Genomic DNA, 18,492 nt, shown 5'->3' on the forward strand with positions numbered 1-18,492 from the left:
GATTATTAAAGGTAAGGGAATAGTTCTAATGTTATTTATGATGTTAGATGACTCCAACATGCCGGCTAACTGTATAGCCTAGCCTATTTTTCTGAGCGCAGTAGTCAGATTATTGCAAAGTGTGCTTTCCCAGTAAAGTTATTTTGAAATCTGTCAATGCGGTTGCTTTCACGAGATATTAATCTATAATTCTTTGAATAACAGTTTAATATTTTATCCACGTTTTATAATGAGTCTTTTTTTAAATTCACCGGCAGTTTTTGGGGGAGATACATTTTCTGAACATCACGCGCCGATGTAAAATGCTGTTTATAGATATAAATATGAACTTGATGGAACAAAAAATGCATGTATTGTCTAACATAATGTCCTAGGAGTGTCATCTGATGAAGATTGTCAAAGGTTAGTGCATAATTTTAGCTGGTTTTCTGCTTTTGGTGACGCCTGTCTTTGCATTGACAAAACATTACACACAGCCATTTTCAATGTACTCTCCTAACATAACCTAACTTTATGCTTTCGCCGTAAAGCCTCTTTGAAATCGGACAATGTGGTTGGATTTAGGAGATGTTTATCTTTCAAATGGTGTAAAATAGTTGATTGTTTGAGAAATTGAAATTATTAGATTCTTGCAGTTTTGAATTTCCCGCCATGGTATCTTGTCAAGCAATCCCGTTAACGGGATCAGAGCGGGAAGGGGTCCCCAACAGGTTATAACCATATTCTTGTACTTACGCACTTCCACTTTGGCTGTGTTTACACAGGCAGTCCAATTCAGATCTTTTACCAATAATTTTCATATTTAATACCTATGTGATCTTGTCCTTAATGTGTAAACAGCAAACAAAAAACACATGGAATATGATCTTTTGAGCTCTGATTTATACCACTTCCATATGTGGATCTCAATCCTCATTCAAATCCTATTCTCCATGTGATCTCTGTCTGGATGCTCAGATCTGATGCTTTTGCTCTAATGTGTTTGTTTTGCACATGACCTGCCATTACCATGACAACCTGCCATTACCATGACAACCTTACATAACCATGACAACCACCCCAAAATGTAAAGGACAGGAAATGAGCTTTCCATCGGTATGCTACTTCAGAGCCTACAAGAGTGTGAATGAACCAATCTGATATTGGCCACATGTAAAACTAAGCGTGGACAGTCAGAAAAACATATTGGCTATAAAAAGAAAATCAGATTTAGGTTGTTAGGAATTGTAAATAAGGCCTTTAATAAATCCTCTCTAGGGTATGTGGTTCGATAGCGTCCCACCTCGCCAACAGCCAGTGAAATAGCAGAGCAGCAAATTCAAAACAACAAAAATCTAATAATTCAAATTTCTCACACATACAAGTATTATACACCATTTTAAAGATAATCTTCACGTTAATCCAACCGCAGTGTCCGATTTCAAAAAGGCTTTACGGCAAAAGCATAGCATTAGATTATGTTAGGACAGCAACTAGACAAGAAAAACCACACAGCCATTTTCCAAGCAAGGAGAGGTGTCACAAAAACCAGAAATACAGCTAAAATGAATCACTAACCTTTGATGATCTTCATCAGATGGCACTCATAGGACTTCATGTTACACAATACATGTATGTTTTGCTTGATAAAGTTCATATTTATATCCAAAAACCCCATTTTACATTGGCGTGTAATGTTCAGAAATGTTTTGCCTCCGAAACTTCCTGTGAATGAGCACATCAATTTACAGAAATACTCATAATAAACTTTGATAAAAGATACAAGTGTTATGCACAGAATTATAGATAAACTTCTCCTTAATGCAACCGCTGTGTCAGATTTCAAAAAAGCTTTACGGCGAAAGCAAACTTTGCAATAATCTGAGTACAGCGCTCAGACATCAAAACAAGCCATACAGACACCCGCCATTTTGGAGTCAACAGAAGTCACAAATAGCATTATAAATATTCACTTACCTTTGAGGATCTTCATCGGAATGCACTCCCAGGTATCCCAGTTCCACAATAAATTTTTGTTTTGTTTCGATAAAGTCCATTTATGTCCAAATACCTCCTTTTTGTTCACGCGTTCAGCCGAGTAATCCAAATGCAAGTTCAGATGTAAAGTCAAAAAAGTTATATTACAGTTCGTAGAAACATGTCAAACGATGTATAGAATCACTCTTTAGGATGTTTTTATCATAAATCTTCCATAATATTCCAACCGGACGATTCCTCTGTCTTCAGAAATGAAAAGGAACACACCTTACTCTCACGGGAACATGCGTGATTGAGCTCATGTAATTTTCTCAGTCATCTGATTCCAAGCGCTCTTATTCTCTCCCCATTCACAGTAAAAGCATGAAACAATGTTCTAAAGACTGTTGACATCTAGTGGAAGCCTTAGGAAGTGCAAAATGTCCCCACAGACACTGTATATTAGATGGGCAATCACTTGAAAAACAACAAACCTCAGATTTCCACACTTCTTGGTTGAATTTTTTCTGTTTTGTGCCTGCCATATGAGTTCTGTTATACTCACAGACATCATTCAAAGAGTTTTAGAAACTTCAGAGTGTTTTCTATCCAAATCTACTAATCATATGCAAATATTATGCATATCTTAGCTTCTGGGCCTGAGAAGCAGGCAGTTTACTACGGGCACGCTTTTCATCCGGACGTCAAAATACTGCCCCCTACCCAAGAGAGGTTTTAAGGCCTAGATTCAATCCGTGTTATAGCGCAATTGAGCCAACAAATGCAGCGTTTACCATAGGGAATCTAGCCTTTTTAGAGTTGAGCCCTCAGTCTCCTGACTCACATCTCAGGTCCATATTTATATTGCAGATTAACTTTTCTACTACCTATACTGCAGTAACGTGCAGAGGGGTCAGTGGCTGGTTAACCTCTTACATCTAGACGTTCCGCTAGCGGAACACCTGCTCCAATATCCAATGATAGGTGTGGCGCGAATTACAAATTCCTCAAAAATACAAAAACTTCCATTTTTCAAACATATGACTATTTTACAGCCATTTAAAGATAAGACTCTCGTTAATCTAACCACACTGTCCGATTTCAAAAAGGCTTTACAACGAAAGCAAAACATTAGATTATGTCAGCAGAGTACCAAGCCAGAAATAATCAGACACCCATTTTTCAAGCTAGCATATAATGTCACAAAAAACAAAACCACAGCTAAATGCAGCACTAACCTTTGATGATCTTCATAAGATGACAACCCTAGGACATTATGTTATACAATGCATGCATGTTTTGTTCAATCAAGTTCATATTTATATCAAAAACCAGCTTTTTACATTAGCATGTGACGTTCAGAACTAGCATACTCCCCGCAAACATCCGGTGAATTTACTAAATTACTCACGATAAACGTTCACAAAAAAAAAAAAAAATTATTTTAAGAATTATAGATACAGAACTCCTCTATGCACTCGATATGTCCGATTTTAAAATAGCTTTTCGGTGAAAGCACATTTTGCAATATTCTCAGTAGATAGCCCAGCCATCACGGCTAGCCATTTAGACACCGACCAAGTTTAGCCCTGATCAAACTCCGATTTACTATTACAAAAGTTTCATTACCTTTGTTGTCTTCGTCAGAATGCACTCCCAGGACTGCTACTTCAATAACAAATGTTGGTTTGGTCCAAAATAATCCAGCGTTATATCCGAATAGCGGCGTTTTGTTCGTGCGTTCCAGACACTATCCGAAATGGTAAAGAAGGGTCGTGCGCATGGCGCAATTCGTGACAAAAAAATTCTAAATATTCCATTACCGTACTTCGAAGCATGTCAACCGCTGTTTAAAATCCATTTTTATGGCATTTTTCTCGTAGAAAAGCGATAATATTCTGACCGGGAATCTCCTTTTCGGCAAACAGAGGAAAAAAAATCACAAAGACGGGGGAGGCCAGGTCACGCGCCTAAGCCCACAGTCCCTTGATCGGCCACTTGAGAAAGGCGATAATGTGTTTCAGCCTGGGGCTGGGATGACGACATTCAGGTTTTTCCCGGGCTCTGAGCGCCTATGGACGACGTAGGAAGTGTCACGTTAGAGCAGAGATCCTTAGTAAAAGATAGAGATGGCAAAGAAGTTCCAGAAATGGTCAGACAGGCCACTTCCTGTAAAGGAATCTCTCAGGTTTTGACCTGCCATTTGAGTTCTGTTATACTCACAGACACCATTCAAACAGTTTTAGAAACTTTAGGGTGTTTTCTATCCATATATAATAAGTATATGCATATTCTAGTTACTGGGTAGGATTAGTAACCAGATTAAATCGGGTACATTTTTTTATCCAGCCGTGCAAATACTGCCCCCTAGCCATAAGAGGTTAACAACTGGTTATTATCAAAGCCAGATTTACTCACAAATAAACCTTGATGAAGGCCAAGTTCCCCAAACAAGCTCCAACAACCAGAGGGATTTAGGCTTTATTTTTTAATCCTACTTTAAAATACTTTTAAGATACTTTAAAATCTTATTCGTTATGATTTATTTTTGACTGTCTTTTTTGCCATTTATGAATGTTGTTATGGCCTGTAAAGGCCAAATTCAATATTTTAAATGTTTTTCTTTCTCATATATGTATTTTTGAAACATAAAGGGGTCCTAAAATTATAAATGAAATATTTAAATGATCAATGGTATCTTAAAAAATTCCATATGTAATCCCCCCCCCCCCCCCAACTACTTAGACTTTTAAGAGAAAATTACAATTTTCACCAAATGTAAATACCAATGTAGCCAAGATACACAAGCGATAGCCTCTGTTCAGCTTGTTTTAACCTGCCGACTGCATGTATCGGCTGTACTGTCTATTGAATGTATCGGCTGTACTGTCTATTGAATGTATCGGCTGTACTGTCTATTGAATGTACCTGCTGTACTGTCTATTGAATGTACCTGCTGTACTGTCTATTGAATGTACCTGCTGTACTGTCTATTGAATGTACCTGCTGTACTGTCTATTGAATGTACCTGCTGTACTGTCTATTGAATGTACCTGCTGTACTGTCTATTGAATGTATCTGCTGTACTGTCTATTGAATGTATCTGCTGTACTGTCTATTGAATGTACCTGCTGTACTGTCTATTGAATGTACCTGCTGTACTGTCTATTGAATGTATCTTCTGTAGTCACTATTGAATGTATCTTCTGTAGTCACTATTGAATGTATCTTCTGTAGTCACTATTGAATGTATCTGCTGTACTCTCTATTGCATGTATCTGCAGCAGTCTCTATTGAATGTATAGGCTATGCAAATGAATGTATCTGCTGTACTCTCTATTGAATGTATCTGCTGTACTGTCTATTGAATGTATAGGCTGCAGTCTCTATTGAATGTATCTGCTGTACTGTCCATTGAATGTATCTGCTGTACTCTCTATTGAATGTGTAGGTTACGCAAATGAAAGTATTTATACGTGTGTCTTTTTATCTTTGTTTTAATGAGCTGCACTACGTCAACTTCCTAACAACTTTGGTTGGTATGGCAATAAAGTATTGAATCTATCTTGAATAGTATCTGCTGTGTACTGTACCTGTGAGTGGCAGGCTGAGAAAACCTTACTGGTGATGATGCTGCAGCGTTTGAGAGACCAGGACTGCCTGTATGATCTTAAAGTGCATGGGTTTTTTATGACATCAGCGTTGGGGCAACTGGGTGACACTTTCCAGCTGTTTCCAAACTCCAGAGCTTCAACCACCACTTCCTGGTTTCTGGACGTGAAGTCGTTCTTTCCATTACCGTCATAGTTTCCACACAGACCACACACTTGGCCCTGGAAGGAAATTAAACATTTAAAAAGAATAACATGAAGTAGCTAATAAAACATTTTTTTTTAAATGGTATGCCAATGCAATTGCTAAACAAAGATACAGTTCAATCACTGGTTCAAAATGTCCTATTCTAGTCACTCACCTGGAAGGTAGAGCTGAGTTTGATGAACAGGCTATTCTTCTTATCCCACATGAGGATCAGGCCATTTTCAGCCTCAACAACAACATAGAGACCGATAGAGTGGACCTGGTATGGCACGTCTACCCCGTTCTCTTGTTTGATCACTTTTACAGATTCATCTGCTAGTATGATCTCATTGCTCTGAAAGAAAGAAACAAAGTGTTCATTGCTAATGTAGTACTAGTAGACAGGTTTTACACTGTGGTGGTGCTGGGTGTTACACTGTGGTGGTGCTGGGTGTTACACTGTGGTGGTGCTGGGTTTATACTGTGGTGGTGCTGGGTTTATACTGTGGTGGTGCTGGGTGTTACACTGTGGTGGTGCTGGGTTTATACTGTGGTGGTGCTGGGTTTTACACTGTGGTGGTGCTGGGTTTATACTGTGGTGATGCTGGGTTTATACTGTGGTGGTGCTGGGTTTATACTGTGGTGGTGCTGGGTTTATACTGTGGTGGTGCTGGGTTTACACTGTGGTGGTGCTGGGTTTACACTGTGGTGGTGCTGGGTTTATACTGTGGTGATGCTGGGTTTATACTGTTCAGTTTGTACACAGATCCAACATGTCGATTTGTAATTCAACTGTCCAAATACATAGCTAACCCTAACCCAAATTCTTAGCTAACCCTAACCCTAATACATAGCTAACCCAAACCCTAACCCTAATACATAGCTAACCCTAACCCTAATACATAGCTAACCCAAACCCAAACCCTAATACATAGCTAACCCTAACCCTAATACATAGCTAACCCTAACACTACCCCAAATACATAGCTAACCCTAACCCAAATACATAGCTAACAATAACCCAAATACCCAGCTAACCCTAACCCAAATACATAGCTAACCCTAACCCAAATACATAGCTAACCCTAACACTAGCCCAAATACATAGCTAACCCTAACCCAAATACATAGCTAACAATAACCCAAATACCCAGCTAACCCTAACCCAAATACATAGCTAACCCTAACCCAAATACATAGCTAACCCTAACACTAGCCCAAATACATAGCTAACCCTAACCCAAATACATAGCTAACCCTAACCCAAATACATAGCTAACCCTAACCCAAATACATAGCTAACCCTAACCCAAATACATAGCTAACCCTAACCCAAATACATAGCTAACCCTAACCCAAATACATAGCTAACCCTAACTCTAACCCTTATACATAGCTAACCCTAACCCAAATACATAGCTAACCCTAACACTAGCCCAAATACATAGCTAACCCTAACCCAAATACATAGCTAACAATAACCCAAATACCCAGCTAACCCTAACCCAAATACATAGCTAACAATAACCCAAATACATAGCTAACCCTAACACTAGCCCAAATACATAGCTAACCCTAACCCAAATACATAGCTAACCCTAACCCAAATACATAGCTAACCCTAACCCAAATACATAGCTAACCCTAACCCAAATACATAGCTAACCCTAACCCAAATACATAGCTAACCCTAACCCAAATACATAGCTAACCCTAACCCAAATACATAGCTAACCCTAACCCAAATACATAGCTAACCCTAACCCAAATACATAGCTAACCCTAACTCTAACCCTTATACATAGCTAACCCAAACCCTAATACATAGCTAACCCTAACCCTAATACATAGCTAACCCTAACCCAAATACATAGCTAACCCTAACCCTAACCCTAATACATAGCTAACCCTAACCCAAATACATAGCTAACCCTAACCCTAATACATAGCTAACCCTAACCCAGATACATAGCTAACCCTAACCCAAATACAAAGCTAACCCTAACACATAGCTAACCCTAACCCAGATACATAGCTAACCCTAACCCTAATACATAGCTAACCCTAACCCAAATACATAGCTAACCCTAACCCAGAAACATAGCTAACCCTAACACATAGCTATCTCTAACCCTAATACATAGCTAACCCTAACCCAAATACATAGCTAACCCTAACCCTAATACATAGCTTACACTAACCCTAATACATAGCTAACCCTAACCCTAATACATAGCTAACCCTAACCCTAACACATAGCTAACCCTAACCCATAGCTAACCCTAATACATAGGGGTGATGTTTGTGCTGCTATCAAATCTGCCAGACAAGAATTCTAAGCAGACACTCCGTCAGACAGCCCTGTCAATCTGCTAACAAAACGCATGGGGGGACGAGATAAGTGCATCCAGAGTTCAATATGCAATTCCCCTCACAGCCACCGGTGTCGACATTGTATCAAATGTCCAGACTTGTCAAATGTACCTTTAATGCATTTATGAAGCTGTTTATGAACAGTAGTTCCTACCCCCAAGAAGAGCTTGATGGCCTTGGAACAGGTGGTGCCAGTGGTTCCACAGGGAATGTTCTCTGTGATCACTCTGAAGGTACCGTTTGGATTGTTGCTGCAGTAGTCCTGCAGGATGTATTAAAATACACAATCAGAAAACCTCTTAGTTGTCTTTACTTCATCTTACTCATAATTAGAAAATATGTGCATCATACTTAAAGTAAGGGTTTTATTAAAATACAAATAAAATCATAAATACAAATGATTATTGCCCTACCTGAGTAAGAGTGTATTCACAATCTCCATTGAAAGTGAACCTTTCCTCATCAAAAGTGATGAAATGCCCATCTCCATATATGGCACACATCCCATCACACTCCTTATTGGTACACTGCCATTTTCTCCCTTCGCAGGTGCTACAATGACGCAAACATAATCACATGGCAAGATTTTAGAGGGAAGCATTTGACATATCCAAAGAAGAAGAAGAAGAAGAGTGATAGAAGTTGATTTTACCAGGTATTGCAGTCTACTTTGAGCACATGTCCAGGTTGGTAGTAGACTCCATTGTGAGAACAGGGACATAGGTCTTCCTTGATGCATCCTCCGTTTCCATCAGACAGCAGATCATCAGGACATACACAGCCCGACACACACTCTGCACTGATCTATAACATACAATGAAATAGGGAAGGACTGACATGAATTTAAGTTGGGCATTATGTGCCTGTATGTCCCTCCACCCTCCAGGGTATAAGATGTGGATATTATGTGCCTGTATGTTCCTCCACCCTCCAGGGCATAAGATGTGGATATTATGTGCCTGTATGTTCCTCCACCCTCCAGGGCATAAGATGTGGATATTATGTGCCTGTATGTTCCTCCACCCTCCAGGGTATAAGATGTGGGCATTATGTGCCTCTATGTCCCTCCACCCTCCAGGGCATAAGATGTGGATATTATGTGCCTGTATGTCCCTCCACCCTCCAGGGTATAAGATGTGGGCATTATGGGCCTGTATGTTCCTCCACCCTCCAGGGCATAAGATGTGGATATTATGTGCCTGTATGTCCCTCCACCCTCCAGGGTATAAGATGTGGGCATTATGTGCCTCTATGTCCCTCCACCCTCCAGGGTATAAGATGTGGACATTATTTGTCAAATGGATCAATTGATCAAGTGTTTGAAAAGACACAAGGATGACTTTTAAGGATGATCTCCTTGAGGTTCATGGAGATGAGGTTCTCTGTAAACGTTACAGATGTCTGCTCTAACAGAAACCCTCTAAAAAGTATATCTCATCAGAGGATATCGTTTGGAACCTGGGCATAGCTATGTCTAAGGTAATAAACAATTTGATCAATCTGACACTGTGTAAACATAACATTGTCCTTGTATGTTTTTATTAAAACGTGTTGTAAGGCATGTTTTTATTAAAACGTGTTGTAAGGCATGTTTTTATTAACGTGTTGTAAGACATTTTTTTAACGTGTTGTAAGGCATGCTTTAATTAACCTGTTGTGGTATAGGGGGCAGTATTTTCACGGCTGGATAAAAAACGTACCCGATTTAATCTGGTTACTACTCCTGCCCAGAAACTAGAATATGCATATAATTAGTAGATTTGTATAGAAAACACTCTAAAGTTTCTAAAATTGTTTGAATGGTGTCTGTGAATATAACAGAACTCATATGGCAGGCCAATACCAGAGAAGATTCTATACAGGAAGTGCCCTGTCTGACAATTTGTTGTCTTTCTGTTGCATCTCTATCGTCATTACAGCATCTGTGCTGTAACGTGACACTTTCTAAGGCTTCCATTGGCTCTCTAAAGCCGCCAGAAAGTGGAATGGGGTGTCTGCTGTCTCTGGGCAAAGAACAGCAGCAGAATTTGTAAGTGGTCAGCATGGGGACAGTGAGACTGAGATGCGCGTTCACGAGACTTCTCCATTTTTTTCTTTCACTCTTTGAATGAATACAACGTTGCCCGGTTGGAATATTATCGCTATTTTACGAGAAAAGTAGCATAAAAATTGATTTTAAACAACGTTTGACAAGCTTCTAAGTAGGGTAATGGAATATTTTGACATTTTTTGTCACGAAATGCGCCATGCTCGCCACCCTTATTTACCCTTTCGAATAGTGTCTTGAACGCACGAACAAAACGCCGCTGTTTGGATATAACAATGGATTATTTGGGACCAAACCAACATTTCTTATTGAAGTAGCAGTCCTGGGAGTGCATTCTGACGAAGACAACAAAGGTAATCAAACTTTTCCAATAGTAAATCGGAGTTTGGTGAAGGCTAAACTTGCTGGGTGTCTAAATAGCTAGCCCTGTGATGCCGGGCTATCTACTGAGAATATTGCAAAATGTACTTTCACCGAAAAGCTATTTTAAAATCTGACATATTGAGTGCATAGAGGAGTTCTGTATCTATAATTCTTAAAATAATTGTTATTTTTTTTGTGAACGTTTATCGTGAGTAATTTAATTAATTTCACCGACAGTGTTCCGTCTGGAATGCTAGTCACATGCTAGTCACATGCTAATGTAAAAAGTTGGTTTTTGCTATATATATGAACTTGATTGAACAAAACATGCATGTATTGTATAACATAATGTCCTAGGGTTGTCATCTGATGAAGATCATCAAAGGTTAGTGCTGCATTTAGCTGTGGTTTGGGTTTATGTGACATTATATGCTAGCTTGAAAAATGGGTGTCTGATTATTTCTGGCTGGGTACTCGGCTGACATAATCTAATGTTTTGCTTTCGTTGTAAAGCCTTTTTGAAATCGGACAGTGTGGTTAGATTAACGAGAGTCTTGTCTTTAAAATGGTGTAAAATAGTCATATGTTTGAAAAATGGAAGTTTTTGCATTTTTGAGGTATTTGAATAACGCGCCACGGGATTACCCTGGCTGTTGAGTAGGTGGGACGCAAGCGTCCCACCTAGCCCATAGAGGTTAACGTGTTGTAAGGAATGTTTTTATTATCGTGTTGTAAGGCATGTTTTTATTAACGTTTTGTAAGGCATGTTTTAATTAACTTTCTCTCCAAGATGGCATAGCAGTCAGACGTCCTTTGTCCTCGTCTTGTCGTGTCACATGTATATATATATTTACATCTTTTCTTCACATATCTTTCAATATATATATTTTTTCTTCTAAAAACTCAACTTCAAAACACTATCCTGCAACCCGCCTCATCAATAAAAAAAAAGTATTATTCACCTCAAATCTGAAATTTTTTACAACGCGACTCAGACCAGAGCATACCAGACCTATTTTCTCTACATATCCCCGGATTTCTACCGCTCTGGATATTTACACCTGGATCTTGCAGCTAGCTAGCTGCTATTCGAGTGACTATTGGCTAACGTCGGTCCCTGAGCAAACATCAGTTATTCCGGAGCTAGCCAGCTGAAGAATTCCATCAGCCATTCCTGGGCTACGATCACCTATCCGGACCCGTTTTACTGCCGATGCGGAGCCCCACCGGGCCTTCACGACTGGACTACCGACGTTATCTGCCCGAGGGAGTTATCCAACTGGCCCCTCCGTCGCGACGTAACCTGAACGCCCATCTGTGGCCCGCTAATCGTTAGCTGTCTTATCGGCTGCTATCTGAATAGGTCTATCGGACAATTTTCTTGGTCACTATGACTATAACTATTTTGCCAATTGGATTGGTCCCATCTACCAACGGAAACGCACGAGGTGGCTAAAAACAGACCATCTTCTGCCAGCTTGCTAGCCATGGCCCGGCAAGCCGTCTGAATCGCCGTGACCCCAACCAACCTCACTACTCACTGAACTCTTATGATCAATCGGCTAAGCATGCCTCTCCTTAATGTCAATATGCCTTGTCCATTGCTGTTCTGGTTAGTGTTTATTGGCTTATTTCACTGTAGAGCCTCTAGCCCTGCTCATTATACCTTATCCAACCTTTCAGTTCCACCACCCACACATGTGATGACATCACCTGGTTTCAATGATATTTCTAGAGACAATATCTCTCTCATCATCACTCAATGCCAGGTTTACCTCAACTGTATTCACATCCTACAATACCTTTGTCTGTACATTATACCTTGAAGCTATTTTATCGCTCCCAGAAACCTGCTCCTTTTACTCTCAGTTCCGGACGACATAGACGACCAATTCTCATAGCTTTTAGCCGTACCCTTGTCCTACTCCTTCTCTGTTCCTCTGGTGATGTAGAGGTGAATCCAGGCCCTGCAGTGCTTAGCTCCAATCCTATTCCCCAGGCGCTCTCTTTTGATGACTTCTGTAACCGTAATAGCCTTGGTTTCATGCATGTTAACATTAGAAGCCTCCCCCCTAAGTTTGTTTTATTCACTAATTTAGCACACTCTGCCAACCTGGATGTCCTAGCCGTGTCTGAATCCTGGCTTAGGAAGACCACCAAAAACTCTGAAATCTCCATCCCTAACTACAACATTTTCAGACACGATAGAACGGTCAAAGGGGGCGGTGTTGCAATCTACTGTAGAGGTAGCCTGCAGAGTTCTGTCCTACTACCCAGGTCTGTACCCAAACAATTTGAATTTGAACAATTTGAACTACTTTTAAAAATCCACCTCTCTAAAAACAAGTCTCTCACCGTTGCCGCCTGCTATAGACCACCCTCTGCCCTCAGCTGTGCTCTGGACACCATATGTGAACTGATTGACCCCATTAAAAGTCGTGCTATAAATTCTCAGACAACCCAAAGATTCCTTGATGCCCTTCCAGACTGCCTCTGCCTACCCAAGGACGTCAGAGGACAAAAATCAGTTAACCACCTAACCGAGGAACTCAATTTAACCTTGCGCAATACCCTAGATGCAAATCTGGGTATTCCTCCAAAGCTCCATTGTCCTGAGTCTACACAACTCTGCCAGGACCTAGGATCAAGGGAGATACTAAAGTGTTTTAGTACTATATCTCTTGACACAATGATGAAAATAATCATGGCCTCCAAACCCTCAAGCTGCATACTGGACCCTATTCCAACTAAACTACTGAAAGAGCTGCTTCCTGAGCTGCTTCCTGCTATGTTGAACATAATAAATGGCTCTCTATCCACCGGATGTGTACCAAGCTCACTAAAAGTGGCAGTAATAAAGCCTCTCTTGAAAAAGCCGAATCTTGATCCAGAAATTATAAAAAACTATCGGCCTATATCGAATCTTCCATTCCTCTCAAAAAAAATTGAAAAAGCTGTTGCACAGCAACTCACTGCCTTCCTGAAGACAAACAATGCATACGAAACGCTTCAGTCTGGCTTTAGACCCCATCATAGCACTGAGACTGCACTTGTGAAGGTGGTAAATGACCTTTTAATAACGTCAGACCGAGGCTCTGCATCTGTCCTCGTGCTCCTAGATCTTAGTGCCGCTTTTGATACCATCGATCACCACATTCTTTTGGAGAGATTGGAAACCCAAATTGGTCTACATGGACAAGTTCTGGCCTGGTTTAGATCTTATCTGTCGGAAAGATATCAGTTTGTCTCTGTGAATGGTTTGTCCTCTGACAAATCAATTGTACATTTCGGTGTTCCTCAAGGTTCCGTTTTAGGACCACTATTGTTTTCACTATATATTTTACCTCTTGGGGAAGTCATTCGAAAACATAATGTTAAATTTCGCTGCTATGCGGACGACACACAGCTGTACATTTCAATGAAACATGGTGAAGCCCCAAAATTGCCCTCGCTAGAAGCCTGTGTTTCAGACATAAAGAAGTGGATGGCTGCAAACGTTCTACTTTTAAACTCGGACAAAACAGAGATGCTTGTTCTAGGTCCCAAGAAACAAAGAGATCTTCTGTTGAATCTGACAATTAATCTGGATGGTTGTACAGTCGTCTCAAATAAAACTGTGAAGGACCTCGGCGTTACTCTGGACCCTGATCTCTCTTTTGAAGAACATATCAAGACTGTTTCAAGGACAGCTTTTTTCCATCTACGTAACATAGCAAAAATCAGAAACTTTCTGTCCAAAAATGACGCAGAAAAATTAATCCATGCTTTTGTTACTTCTAGGCTGGACTACTGCAATGCTCTACTTTCCGGCTACCCGGATAAAGCACTGAATAAACTTCAGTTAGTGCTAAATACGGCTGCTAGAATCCTGACTAGAACCAAAAAATTTGATCATATTACTCCAGTGCTAGCCTCCCTACACTGGCTTCCTGTTAAGGCAAGGGCTGATTTCAAGGTTTTACTGCTAACCTACAAAGCATTACATGGGCTTGCTCCTACCTATCTTTCCGATTTGGTCCTACCGTACATACCTACACGTACGCTACGGTCACAAGACGCAGGCCTCCTAATTGTCCCTAGAATTTCTAAGCAAACGGCTGGAGGTTGGGCTTTCTCCTATAGAGCTCCATTTTTATGGAATGGTCTGCCTACCAATGTGAGAGACGCAGACTCAGTCTCAACCTTTAAGTCTTTATTGAAGACTTATCTCTTCAGTAGGTCGTCCTATGATTAAGTATAGTCTGGCCCAGGAGTGTGAAGGTGAATGGAAAGGCTGGAGCAACGAACCGCCCTTGCTGTCTCTGCCTTGCCGGTTCCCCTCTTTCCACTGGGATTCTCTGCCTCTAACCCTTTTACAGGGGCTGAGTCACTGGCTTACTGGTGTTCTTCCATGCCGTCCATGGGAGGGGTGCGTCACTTGAGTGGGTTGAGTCACTGACGTGGTCTTCCTGTCTGGGTTGGCGCCCCCCCCCCCTTGGGTTGTGCCATGGCGGAGATCGTTGTGGGCTATACTCGGCCTTGTCTTAGGACGGTAAGTTGGTGGTTGGAGACATCCCTCTAGTGGTGTGGGGGCTGTGCTTTGGCAAAGTGGGTGGGGTTATATCCTGCCTGTTTGGCCCTGTCCGGGGGTATCATCGGATGGGGCCACAGTGTCTTCTGATCCCTCCTGTCTCAGCCTCCAGTATTTATGCTGCAGTAGTTTATGTGTCGGGGGGCTAGGGTCAGTCTGTTACATCTGGAGTATTTCTCTTGTCTTATCCGGTGTCCTGTGTGAATTTAAATATGCCCTCTCTAATTCTCTCTTTCTGTCGGAGGACCTGAGCCCTAGGACCATGCCTCAGGACTACCTGGTATGATGACTCCTTGCTGTCCCCAGTCCACCTGGCTGTGCTGCTGCTCCAGTTTCAACTGTTCTGCCTGCGGCTATGGAACCCTGACCTGTTCACCGGACGTGCTTGTTGCACCCTCGACAACTACTATGATTATTATTATTTGACCATGCTGGTCATTTATGAACATTTTAACATTTTGACCATGTTCTGTTATAATATCCACCCTGCACAGCCAGAATGAGGACTGGCCACCCCTCATAGCCTGATTCCTCTCTAGGTTTCTTCCTAGGTTTTTGGCCTTTCTAGGGAGTTTTTCCTAGGGAGTTTCCTAGGGAGTTTTTCCTAGCCTCCGTCCTTCTTCACATGCTTTGCTTGCTGTTTGGGGTTTTAGGCTGGGTATCTGTACAGCACTTTGAGATATCAGCTGATGTACGAAGGGCTATATAAAAATAAATTTGATTTGATTTGATCTATCTTCAGAGCTCGTGCTGCTAGGTGACACCCCAGCCATCCTACAATCTAAGCTTGATGCCCCCCATCTATCTTCAGAGCTCGTGCTACTAGGTGACCTAAACTGGGACATGCTTAACACCCCAGCCATCCTACAATCCAAGGTTGATGCCCTCAAAATCACACAAATGGTCAATGAAGCTACCAGGTACCGCCCCAAAGCCGTAAACACGGGCACCCTCATTGATATCATCCTAACTAACTTGCCCTCTAAATACACCTCTGCTGTTTTCAAACAAGATCTCAGCGATCACTGCCTCATTGCCTGCACCCGTAATGGGTCAGCGGTCAAACGACCTCCACTCATCACTGTCAAACGCTCCCTGAAACACTTCAGCGAGCAGGCCTTTCTAATCGACCTGGCCCGGGTATCCTGGAAGGATATTGACCTCATCCCGTCAGTAGAGGATGCCTGGTTATTTTTTTTAAATGTCTTCCGCACCATCTTAAACAAGCATGCCCCATTCAAGAAATGTAGAACCAGGAACAGATATACAGGGAAGTTAGAAACCAATATACACAGGCAGTTACAAAAGCCAAGGCTAGCTTTTTCAAGCAGAAATTTGCTTACTGCTACACAAACTCAAAAATGTTCTGGAACACTGTAAAGTCCATGGAGAATAAGAACACCTCCTCCCAGCTGCCCACTGCACCGATGATAGGAAACTCTGTCACCACCGATAAATCCACTATAATTGAGAATTTCAACAAGCATTTTTCTATGGCTGGCCATGCTTTCCACCTGGCTACCCCTACCCCGGTCAACAGCACTGCACCCCCCACAGCAACTCGCCCAAGCCTTCCCCATTTCTCCTTCTCCCAAATCCAGTCAGCTGATGTTCTGAAAGAGTGTCACGCCCTGACCATAGAGAGCCTTTTATTTCTCTATTTGGGTAGGTCAGGGTGTGATTTGGGTGGGCATTCTAGATTATGTTTTTATCTAGTTTAATTTTTCTGTTGTGTTCTAGTTTCTTTTTTCTATGTTGGGGTTTTTGTATGATTCCCATTAGAGGCAGCTGGTCATCATTGTCTCTAATTGGGGATCACATTTAAGTAGTTGTTTTTCCCACCTGTGTTTGTGGGAGATTATTTTGAGTTAGTGCATATTGCACCTCTGTCATCACGGTTTGTTGTTTGTTTATAGTGTATTTGTTTGTTTGGCTAAGTTTCACAACATAATAAAGATGTGGAACGATATTCACGCTGTGCCTTGGTCTCCTCCTTACGACGGACTTGACAGAATCTCCCACCACCAAAGGACCAAGCAGCGTGCCCAGGAGGCGCAGGGACCCTGGGCCCGGGAGAAAAGGGAGTGGAGGACATCCTGGACCTGGGAGGAGGTAATGGCAGGGGACAAGACCCTGCCATGGAAGCAGGCGGAGACAGCAAGGGAGGAGTGGCGACGATACGATGAATTAGCATGGCAACGAAGGAAGCCCGAGAGGCAGCTCCCAAAGTTTTTATTGGGGGGGGGGCACACAGGGAGATTGGCGGAGTCAGGGATGAGACCTGAGCCAACTCCCGTGCTTACTGTGGGGAGCGTGTGACCAGTCAGGCACCGTGTTATGCGATGATGCGCACTGTATCTCCAGTGTGCATTCATAGCCCGGTGGGCTCTGTACCTGCGCCCCGCATTTGCCGTGCTAGAGTGGGCATTCAGCCAGGACGGATTGTGCCGGCTCAGCATTCCTGGTCTCCAGTACGCCTCCTCGGTCCAGGATATCCTGCGCCAGCTCTACGCACTGTGTCGCCAGTGTGCCTTTACAGCCCAGTTCATCCTGTGCTGGCGCCCCGCACTTGCCGGTCTAAAGTGAGCATCCAGCCAGGACGGGTTGTGCCAGCCCTACGCTCCAGACCTCCAGTGCGCCTCCACGGCCCAGTATATTCTGCGCCAGGTCTACGCACTGTGTCGCCAGTGCGCCTTCACAGCCCAGTTCATCCTGTGCCAGCGCCCCGTGCTTGCCGGGCTAAAGTGAGCATCCAGCCAGGACGGGTTGTGCCAGCCCTATGTTCCAGACCTCCAGTGCGCCTCCACGGCCCAGTATATCCTGTACCAGCTCCGCGCACCCGGTCTCCAGTGCGTGTCTCCAGCCTGGTACGCCCTGTGCCTACTCCACGCACCCGGCCTCCAGTGCGTCTCCCCAGTCTGGTGAGACCGGTTCCGGCTCCACGTACGAAGCCTCCAGTGATGATCCATGATCCGAAGCCTCCAGTGATGATCCATGGCATGAAGCCTCCAGTGATGATCCATGGCCAGGATCCTGTAGTGATGATCCATGGCACGAAGCCTCCAGTGATAATCCATGGCATGAAGCCTCCAGTGATGATCCATGGCCAGGATCCTGTAGTGATGATCCATGATCTGAAGCCTCCAGTGATGATCCATGGCATGAAGCCTCCAGTGATGATCCATGGCCAGGATCCTGTAGTGATGATCCATGGCACGAAGCCTCCAGTGATAATCCATGGCCCGGAGCCTCCAGTAATAATCCATGACACGAAGCCTCCAGTGATGATCCATGGCCTGGAGCATGTAGTGATGATCCATGGCACGAAGCCTCCAGTGATAATCCATAGCCCGGAGCCTCCAGTGATAATCCATGGCCCGAAGCC

The 18,492-nt window shown here is 42.6% G+C and overlaps 1 protein-coding gene across 1 annotated transcript in view; it reads right to left on the reverse strand.

Annotated features, from left to right (window-relative positions):
* The window catches only part of LOC106598357 (mucin-5B-like), a 46,262-nt gene that overhangs the window by 23,207 nt on the left and 4,563 nt on the right, over positions 1–18,492 (reverse strand). Inside the window, exons 4-8 of the mRNA XM_082957467.1 lie at positions 8,780–8,931; positions 8,541–8,679; positions 8,282–8,389; positions 5,930–6,109; positions 5,550–5,789 (exon numbers count right to left, since the gene is read on the reverse strand). Of these exons, the coding sequence (XP_082813593.1) occupies positions 5,550–5,789; positions 5,930–6,109; positions 8,282–8,389; positions 8,541–8,679; positions 8,780–8,931 (819 nt within the window). The remainder of the gene's footprint in view (positions 1–5,549; positions 5,790–5,929; positions 6,110–8,281; positions 8,390–8,540; positions 8,680–8,779; positions 8,932–18,492) is intronic.

This window comes from Salmo salar, chromosome 10, assembly GCF_965601325.2.
Source record: "Salmo salar chromosome 10, fSalSal1, whole genome shotgun sequence".
In the NCBI taxonomy this organism is placed as follows: Eukaryota; Metazoa; Chordata; class Actinopteri; order Salmoniformes; family Salmonidae; genus Salmo; species Salmo salar.